The following is an 11,087-nucleotide window of genomic DNA, read 5'->3' as shown; positions in this document are numbered from 1 at the left end:
TTGTAAACATCACTTTTTAAAATTATCAACATTTTATATTTTTAAATATATAATATTTATCTTATTTTAATTTTTATATTATAACGATAATTTGAATATGATTGAGTCATGTGATCAACTAAATATATCGATTGATATCGAATTGAAATACGCGGGAAGTAAAGAAGAATGAAGTAAAATAGTTAATAATAATTGGTGGAAAATTATCATTAATTTGTCAGTATTTAATCATATCATTTATAATTATTAATTATAAGGTGATGATCTACAGTAAATTATTGATCATGTATTACATTTACATTAATGAAAATCAATTATAGTTAATTAAATTTATATATTTGTTGATATTGGCTTAGTTTAAAATGCTTATTATTAACATTATTACTATTCGAATTTTAACATGGAGAAGTAAAAAGAAGAAAAAGAATATTTTAAAGGTTAGTTAAATTATTTTCTTAAATATTTTTTAGCGTTTTGAATTATTAAAATAAAATTTAACATTATTTTATAAATTCATTGAGGTACCTAAAAAGGTTATATGAACCGTTAATTTAATTAAAAAACTTCATTGGCAATTGTAAAGCTTAAAATTATACAATAAGATTGTTTGAAAATATGACAACTATAATGTAATTTATATATGAGAATGTAAATTTTTAATTATTATTAAATAAAAAAATGGAAACATAACCTATATATTACTGTACAAAACATATTTATTAAATAATTTAGAGCGTTACACACAGTGTACATAATACAAGCTTTTTTTCATATGCTGCTACTTGAAAATTTTTTCGATTTCTCTAATGTTATATACAATCACACTTTAATTTTTTTTTCAACATTTCCATATTTTGTTTACTACAAGCGATATACTTTGTCTTGAATTTTGCTCAAAATTTCATTTTACACTTAATATTAATAGACTGTCTTTTTTTCTCAAATCTAGTTTTACAAATATCTTTTTTACATCGCAAAATCATTGTTGAGCAAAATATCAAGTCTAAGTTACCAAATTATGGGTCTTCAAAGTATTAATATTAATTCAGCCACAAAATATTTGAAAAATTACAACTAAATACACTCAATTTTTTTTTTTACACACAATCAACATTTATAATTTAAATTATTAATTTATTAATACATATTATTGACAACTTTTACCGACAATAATTAATTTTTTATTTGAGAAATTACTAAATTTGTTTAAAGAATTGTAAAATTTTATTCTTTTTAATTTAAAATTATTTAATTTTTTTTATTATTTAATTGTAAAAAACGTTTAATTAACAAAAAAGTAAAATTTACTTTGAAGTCCCACTAGTCTTACGACTCTTAAACATATAAATGTAAAAATTTTTTTCAACCAATAACGTTCATGCTTAACTTATACATATATATATATATTTTTTTTAAATAGTCACATGGGATTAAAAAGTTTTTTCTTCAAAAATATTTTTTATACAACATCATTAATTTTTAAATAAAAGTTCGATCGTCCATTTTTTATAAGCATGAAAGTTGTTGGTTTCGTTAGAATTATCTGAATTGTAAATATTACACGTACGGGTCGACGCTATAAGTAATTAATGGAAGAAAGGGAAGATTCCTTTTTGCACTTGAAAATTAGAATTATTTACACTTTATAAATAATATATATAATTATACGCAAAAGTCGATAAAAATTATTCCAAAGTTACAAATATTTTTTTTTTTTAGTTGTTGAAAATACTTAATGCCAGTGCTAAGTCACTTTGTTCACTAAAATTAAATTATTGCATTAAATTAAAACTACAACTTTTGTTTTAATTCTATTTTTCGCAGTAAAAAAAACGTTGTCTTTAAGTAAAAATCATGTCACAGTTTCAATAAAACTTTTTTAAATTTGATCAAAAATTAAAAAGTATTTGCAATACTTCTTGAAAATTGAAAATTTATTCAATAGTTCTGTAAAATAAAAAATTATTTTTAAATATAATATAATATTGACGTGAATCAAGTAAAATTATTTTCTAAAAGAAAATGAACCATCATTTTCCTCAATTCTTTTTTTTTTTTTTTTTTTTTTACAAATATTGGTAATTGACATTCAGAACATGAATTTCCATAAAAATCTCAATAAAATTTTTTTTGATTAAAAACAAAAAAAAAATTTACTAAATACGAATTTATATAAAAATTTCAATAAGAAATCTTGACAATAAAAAATGTTATATATTTAAAAATTTCTTTAAAAGCGGTACTTCTCATGTAATTGTAAAACTTAAAAGATAAATGTATATGTATAAATTTGTCCTCCTTTGAAACTCAATTAGCAAAACGACTTAATTGTGTTCAATATATGAGGATAAAACTGTCAAGATTTTTACTTGACAATCTCAGTCTTCAAAAAATCAGATTGAGACGAGAGTGGTTTAATCACTCGAGTATAAATATAATATATATATATATATTAAGATGTCAACTATCAATGCTAATTATATAGCCATTTTTTTCAATCAGTTAAAAACTAGAGCCGATTAAAAAAAAAATGTCACTATAATTAAAATCAATATTATCCTGTCATAATGATTAAAATCAATATTCTTCTGTTACTAAGAACTGAGAAAGTCATAGAGATTTGATTAAAAAATAATTTTTACAAAATTAATCTTATCACGATGATAAACGTTATTAAAAAAAAATTCAAACAGATCAGCTAACGGCTCTTTGGAGCTTGCTTTTGCAGTGATTACATTTTCGTTTTAATTTATCTCAACATATCAGACGTGTATTTTTCAGTAATTGGCATTTGAGAAAAATTTGAATAATAATCGATAAAAAAAATGAATTTTCCATTCTTTGTAAAGATTATTTTTTTCTGTAACTCTTTTGAAAAAAAAAACGAGAATAGCTAAGAAATTATCGATAGATTCTGAATAAAAAAAAAAACATTATTTCACAAAAACGGATAAAAATGGCTATATTAAATTTTGTTATTGACACTTATTTTTAAAATGTTAACAAATTATGAAAATTTAAATTAATTTAAATGTTCATAGAATGATAAATTAACTTTAGATTATTAAAATTTATAAAATATTTGAAAATTTATATTAACTTCAAAGAAATGACAAAAAAATGAATAAAATTAGATTAAAAAATACTTCAAAAGAAACATTATTTTTTCTGTCTGTTTTTGTGAAAAATGAAGATTTTTCCGTAACTTTTCAGTAATAATAAATTTTCATTTAGAATCCATTGTTATTTCAAAGTTGTCAAGTATGTGAGAAATTTAAATTAGATAAAAAAAAAAAAAAACTGGGTTTTAAAAATTTTTCCACAAAATGGAAAAAAATGTTAAATATTAACGTTTGCTTGATGCAAGAAGTTCTTGGCTTGATGTAAAAGCGGGCATTCGAATAGAAATTATTAATTAAATTAGATAAAATTAATCAAAAAATGGAGGACACATGAAATGTGTAAAATCTACTAAAATTAATTCACCTTTGGTACCCGAAAAAAAAATTGAACATTCTTAAATCTGCGCACGATCATAAATGTTTGCTTAAATATTCAATGCATGTTGAATATATGTATGTATAAGTACTAAGAAATATCGGACAAATGGAATTTAAAAAAAAAACGAGATAAAATGCGACAGAAAATTCTTCCCATCACTTGGCCCGTAATTAAATGAGTTTCTTTAAATATCTATGCGTGGTCGATATTGTAACCTTAATGGTGGATCCCGGAACCTCCATCTCGTTACATATACAAACTTTAACGTATGATCCTTCCCTAACAGCTCATCATTGCACAAAATATCAATCTGAAAGTAAACATTTGATAAGAATGTATTCAATTAAATAGTGAAAAAGAATTAGACAATATTTTTTTTTTTTTTTTTTTTGTACAAAATTTACCGATTCCCGTGACTTGAAAATTAAAATATTTCTTTTTGTAAAAACAATAAGGAGAAAGATTGTAAATAATTTTTGCGAACAAAAAACACTTACATCTCGATATTTTTCAATTCCATTTAGAACTTTTTTCGCTATAAATTTCTTTAGATGAGTTATGGTAGCTTGTGCGGAACATCTGATAAATCTTCGTCTTAATGTCTTTAAGCTTGCATTCATGCACTCCAAACAAACATTGACCTGTAAGAGTAAGAAAAATTTAATACAAATTCATGCCTTATAATAATGATATTAAAAAATAATTATCGTATAATTTACTTGTTCATCCGCTCGATGATAATCAGATTCCGCGTGTGTATCGGCAGAAGATTTTTCCTCTTCCATTTCACCAGCATTTGGTAAAATGTCCTTGGGACAGGACAATCCACGTGCTCTGTAGAATTCTCTTTCCCTTTTAATCTCATCTGCCGAAGGCGAAATAAAAATAAAACATTTTTAAATAAAATTAATTTAAAAAATTCTAAATATCTGTTTGAAAAAAAGATTTTTTAAATTTTTCTATAATTAGTAGTTTTTTTTTTAAACGCTGTGTCTATTCAGCCCGCTAACGGGAGGAAAAGTGGCGATAGATTATTTAGCCCGCTTATTTTAAAAAATCACCAAAATGAGAACTATTTAGTTTGCATTAAGTATATTTAAAATATTTTTTTTTTCTTATTAATTTATTCTAGAATAATATAATATATTTTTTATTATATAAAATGTATATTAAGTGTAATTATAAATAAGGCAATCGTTTATTAAAATATATTAATGTGATTTAATACAAAGTTTATTTGCTCCAAAATGAATTGTTTTGGTAGGGTAGTTTATTTAAAATATATTATATTATTTAATTAAAGTTGTGGTAAAAAAACAATTTTTTGTTTAAACCAAATTTATTGTAAGAAAACTGTTTAACAACAGATATATTTATTTTCTAACAAATTATTAGAAAATAGTTTATGGAATTGTTTTCTATTGAAACTTTAAATTTGCAAATAAAAATTAATTTTTGAAATACAATTAAAATTCTTTTATTTTATAAATACGTATGGGGCATTCCACGGGAAATTTTAATTTAAAATTTTTTTTGTCCTAATCATTTTTCTTCGAAATCTATATGAAAAATAAGAAAATACGCATTTTTTAATGTTTTTATTTGATGAACATGAAGGAAGTTATGATTTTTTGAAATTTAACGTCAACAAAGGAAGCGTGTTTTTGGAACATTTTTATAAAACTGAAGTTACCAACGTTGATTCAACGAAAAAAAATAAAAGTTAAGGATTCTAATTCCCATCAAGGAAATTTATTTATTTTATATATTATTAGAAAATAAATATACCTGTAGTTAAACAATTTCCTTACAATAAATTTGGATTAAACAAAAAATTGTTTTTTTACCACAACTTTAATTAAATAATTAATTAAATTAAATATATAAACAACCCTACCAAAACAATTCATTTTTGGAGCAAATAAACTTTGTATTAAATCACATTAATATATTTTAATAAACGATTGCCTTATTTTTAATTGCACTTAATATACATTTTATATAATAAAATATATTTTATTATTCTAGAATAAATAAATAAGAAAAATAAAAAATATTTTAAATATACTTACTGCAAACTAAATAGTTCTCATTTTGGTGATTTTTTAAAATAAGCGAACTAAATAGCCAAAATCTTGCATTTATCCCGCTAGCAGGCTAAATAATCTATCGACACTATTTTTCCCGCTAGCGGGCTAAATGGACACAACGTTTTTTAAATTGATTACAAAATTTGAACAATATTTCTTACTTTCTTGAAGATCGGGAACAAGTTTATAAACAATATCTTGCATGGTTCTGTCGAAACTGATATATTGCAAAGGATGCGATTGATGAATAACTATTTGGCATGTTGGACAAGTGTGCTTCTCTTCCAAATGTTTGACTAAACAACTCTTGCAAAAAGTGTGTAGGCACTCGGTCACAGTTGTTGCGTCTATTAAATAGCCACGACATATTTTGCACGTTATGTGGCTATTCAAAGTTTTCAATTTGATTCGTCTCTCCATGGCACCAGTGAGCACCATTTAAATGGCCGGAGTTACCACCTGAAAATATTAGAAAATATTTAAATACCATATTCTTTATGTTTAGATATTTTCCAGTTGATTTCAATACTTCATTCAAAATAAACATTTTCAATTGAAATCATTGTTAATTCAGTTCAATATTTAAAATTATTTACTTTTTAAAAAAAAGAAAAATAGGTGCAAAATGTTTATAAGAAAATATCTCTTTAAATGTTGATTTTAATAAAATATATATTAAATTTATATTCACGCGTGAATAAGTATTTTTTGATGCATTCAGAAATTGTTTTGAAATAATAAACAATTACTTTTTATTTTTAAAAATTGTGAATATTCATGGAACTAGTGATACCTTTTGTTTACTATTAAAATATTAACTGAGTACTTATACACTTGATTGATTTTATTATAAGCTATATAATTTTCTTTTAAAAGTGGGTTATAGCATTCTAACCTCAATTGGGGTGGCGATAATTTTGTTAAAATTTTCACTTGTTTAATTAATTTCTCACTGGTATTTTTACATATGCACAATGCATTTCGAATTCCTTTTACGGCACATGTGGTTTTCAGTTAATAAAAATAAGGATTCTAACAAAAACTTTGTAAAAAAAAGCTTATTGTATTTAGTTGATATTTGTAAATGTGGCTGATAAAAAAAATTAACTGACCACAGCGCCAAGGTGAAAGGCGTTGAATAACGGAAGGTCTTAGTGGGTTTGTTATCTTTACCAACTCATCTCAGTTAATAACTTGCAATTTTAGACAGTAAAATATTATAATTTATACGTGTCTATTATTAAAATAAATACAAATTTTTAATAATATTATAATAGAATTATTTTTTTTAAACAATATGTATGCAATACTATGTAATTTTAATTCGAAAAAAGAAAAGTAACATTTGTCCACCAATTAGAATTTTATATTTTGATGGTACAGTGGAATTTATCCAATCGGTATTCAGGAATTATTCCTGTTCTAATATGTTCATTACTGTTTGAAAGTTTACCAATGACTAATAATTTTTGTAATAAAAAGGCCTAAGTACGATTTTTTGGATATATAAATCCCAAGTAGTTTCGAACATTATAGTTCCTCTTCATGGAATAAATTGAAAGTAGAAAATTACATAAAGATCGACGGAAAGCATTTTTTTGATTTTAATAATAACAAAGTTTTACACACTGAAATTATAACGATTGGAAAAGGAAGAAATTAGAAATGTTCTATATAAATAATATTACTAACAAATAGGGTGTCCTTTATGTTCATTTCATGAACATTTTGCTTTCTCATTATATGATGCAAAAAATTAACACTGAAATTAATATACATAAAAAAATTGTGTTTGTTTAAATTCAAGTTTAAACATAAAATTATTGTATTCCTTGCATTATAATAAATCGATTGGTATGTATGATATATATTTAAATTATTATTATTATTATTTAAATTGAAAGAGTTAATGAAAGTTTAAAAAAAGGAATACAATTATTTTATATTTGAACATGAATTTAAATAAACACAAAATTTCTTTGTTAAAATGTTAATTTTTTATTTTTTAACTTTCATTAATTGTTTTAATTTAACGCAAATGTATACTTTATACATACCAGTCGATTCGTTTCAATGCAAGGAATACAATTATTTTATGTTTAAACTTGAATTTAAATAAAAACACAATTTTTTAGCTAAGACGTATAAATTTTTTATTTCTTAAATTTCATTAATTTTTTTAATTTTATTCAAATGTATATTTTCTATATACTAATTGATTTGTTTCAATGCAAGGAATAAAATTATTTCATATATATAAACTTGAATTTAATTAAACACATCATTTTTTAGCTAAAATGAGAATTTATGATTTTTTTACCTTACATTAATTCTTTAAATTTCAATCAAATCTATACTTTATATATACCAATTGATTCGTATTGACGTAAGGAAGACGATTATAATATATATTACCTTAAATTTTTCGACTTAAAAATTTTTTCAATTAAAAAAAAAAATTTTGGAAAAAAGACGATAAAATTTTTTTTTTTTGGGGGTATTTTTAAAAATCCTCTCGTCATTTTAGAGAGATTAATGTGTTAAATAAGCCTACCAAATTTTACCCAAATCCATTAAAAAGATTTTTTCATTTTCCAGAGAAAACATTCTATCTAAAAAAATAGAAAAAAATTGATTATTCTTATTCTATTGCAATTTAGGTTCAATTGGTAGGTTTTTTTAAAGGTAATAAATGTTGTTTTAAGGTAAAAAAATAATAGTAACATGTTGATTAATTTTATTGGACTTTGAAAAGGATTTTTTCTTTTTCCAGGAAAACATTCTATCTAAAAAAATAGAAAAAAATTGATTATTCTTATTCAATTGCAATTTAGGTTCAATTGGTAGGTTTTTTTGAAGGTGATATTTGATGTTTTCAGATAAAAAAATAATGGAGACGTGCTGATTAATTTTATTTGACATTGAAAAGATTTTTTCATTTTCCAGGAAAACATTCTATCTAAAAAAATAGAAAAAAATTGATTATTCTTATTCTATTGAAATTTAGGTTCAATTGGTAGGTTTTTTTAAAGGTAATAAATGTTGTTTTAAGGTAAAAAAATAATAGAAACATGTTGATTAATTTTATTTGACTTTGAAAAGGATTTTTTCTTTTTCCAGGAAAACATTCTATCTAAAAAAATAGAAAAAAATTGATTATTCTTATTCAATTGCAATTTAGGTTCAATTGGTAGGTTTTTTTGAAGGTGATATTTGATGTTTTCAGATAAAAAAATAATGGAGACGTGCTGATTAATTAATTAATTAATTAATTTTTCATGTATATTTTGTTTAATTTAGAGTTACTATTCGAAAAAGAAGAAAATTTTTCACAAAAAAAAAATATGAATTTTAGAAAATCTGAGATAATTTTAATACTTTATAATTGAAGCATTTTTATCGGGTTCCTCTTTGATGAAAAGTTTCTATTTACTATTTTCTTTTTTTTAGTTTATTTTAAATGTTATTTTTTTTTTAAATCATAATCAGAACCTTATTTTCTAAATATGATTGATTATATTTTATAATATTTTTTATTTTACACATTGATGCTTAAAATTTGGTTTTATAGTTCAAAAATAAAATGATGGAAATTTTGAAAATTATTTCTATATATATATTTAATTTTGATAACACATTCATTATGATAGATATAATCATTTGATTAAATTTAGTTGCGATTTATATCAAATTGGCAGATAAAATTTGATTATACGACCTATTTTCAGTATACTGTGATAAAAAACAATTTTATAATAATTTTTTGAAAAAAACAAGTTCAATTAGCTATTAATATTAATGAACTATACTTTGAATATTATATTTTACTGAAACATTAATTCATTTTAAAGAACAAGTTCCTGAAACTAAAAGAGTTGAATAAATAATTATATTCTAATTTCAAAAATGCAAACAAAAAACATTTTATGCTTTATTATGAAATAATTATACTAATTAAATAATTGAATTTACAATTCTTGTAGATTAGGATACAAAAAAATTGTATTTCCGAAACAAACTAAATATTAAATTTGCAACAGCATTATGAATTTTTATTTATAATTTTCGATAAGCGCACAAAGTTCAGTATTATTTTGAAGATTATTTTGGAACAACTGTTAGCGAAAAAAGTGGTAAAACCAAAGTGCAACATACGTTAATTGATGAAACAACTTCCGCGAATTTTTTTTTATGATAAATATTTGCACCTTTATAGTTAAATTTGTTTAGGTATTCTTCAATCTAAAAATTTATTTTTAAACAAAGTTTATGTTTAAGAACACGTCTCAATTAACGATTGACTTTTAAAAAAATGTTTATATTTTATAACACGTTTCAGTCAATATTTCATATGTTTTCTGGCGTAAGAAAAATTTAATTATATATTTACTGATAATTTATAACTGAGATAATTGAAATAACAAACTATATAATTTTTAATAATTAATTAACAATTTTTGTATTATTTAATAATTTAAAAATTAACCAATCAGAAAATAACAAGATAATTGTGATTTGTTAATTTTTAAATTCGCTCAAATATTATTATTTTTGTAAAGATGTTTCTTTGGACAAATGAAAGTTTTGTCAAAATGAAAAATCATCATTTTCAGCAAATAAAAATTTCAAATAAATAAAGATATGGTAAAATAGAAATTCTGTTGTATTTGAAAATTTTTGGCTTAGTCGAAATTCTATTAAATGAAAATTCTGCTAAATGAATTATTTATTTATTAAAATATTTTCAATCATAAATAAAAAATTGGTTCAATTAAAATTCTTTTTATTTATTTATTTGAAACATAACGGGACATGTCCTTTCGTACAAATGTACGAAGAGAAATCTTTTATTTGAGACAAATAAAATTTATTTGAATAAGCAAATAAAAATATATTTGTCTCCTAAATTTTTATTTATTTTAAATAAAAAAATTTATTTAGTATACAAAAAAAATTTGTATTTAATTCAAATAAATAAATAAATATAAAATAAAATTTATTTCGACTCTGAGGCAAAAATATCAGCAAACATTCGTTAATTAGTATTATTATAGTATAATTAATTAAATAAGAAATTTTGTTAAATAAAATTTAGCTTAAAAATTCGACGGTGAGAAAATCAGCGATTAAATAAAAAATATAATTCACAAAATGCAGCTAAATTCGATCTTATCCCAGACAGCACGTAAGCTTGCAGCAACCTTGCGGCAAGCTTGCCACGCAATATTGCCAACTTTGCCGAAAGATTGCACAGTAAGATTATTGCAAGATTGCATGGTAAGCTTATCGAAAGATTGCAGTGTAAGATTGCAAAGGTCAATAATCTTCCCCAATCAGCACAGAAGTTTGGATTGAAAATGAGCACTATGCGCGCACTTACAATCACAAGCACCTACGGCTGCGCAGTAAATTTTTTTCACCTCCCAGGAACTGATGCTCAATGTATGTACAAAAATAAATTTCCTCCCCGCAAAAAATTTTTTGTTATATTCCGCA

At 22.6% G+C, this 11,087-nt stretch overlaps 1 protein-coding gene across 2 annotated transcripts; it reads right to left on the bottom strand.

The window, feature by feature from the left end:
* Positions 1 to 696: 696 nt before the first annotated feature.
* Positions 697 to 6,694, bottom strand: LOC127276799 (polycomb group RING finger protein 3). Of its 2 annotated transcripts, none has more exons than XM_051297452.1 (5): positions 6,385 to 6,694; positions 5,753 to 6,050; positions 4,221 to 4,366; positions 3,999 to 4,142; positions 697 to 3,811 (listed from the first exon to the last, which is right to left on the bottom strand). In XM_051297452.1, exons 2-5 carry the CDS (start codon positions 6,027 to 6,029, stop codon positions 3,686 to 3,688), a joined length of 693 nt encoding a protein of 230 aa, XP_051153409.1. In that variant the 5' UTR covers positions 6,030 to 6,050; positions 6,385 to 6,694; the 3' UTR covers positions 697 to 3,685. The 2 variants fall into 2 exon arrangements, with proteins under 2 accessions (XP_051153409.1, XP_051153408.1); XM_051297451.1 differs by having other exon boundaries at positions 6,487 to 6,694.
* Positions 6,695 to 11,087: the final 4,393 nt, after the last annotated feature.

Source organism: Leptopilina boulardi, unplaced genomic scaffold (assembly GCF_019393585.1).
Source record: "Leptopilina boulardi isolate dan_hultmark-lab unplaced genomic scaffold, ZJU_Lbou_2.1 LbouV2_154, whole genome shotgun sequence".
Lineage (NCBI taxonomy): Eukaryota > Metazoa > Arthropoda > Insecta > Hymenoptera > Figitidae > Leptopilina > Leptopilina boulardi.
The sequence above is the reverse complement of the archived record's forward strand: the minus strand, read 5'-3'. Positions and strand labels throughout refer to the sequence as shown.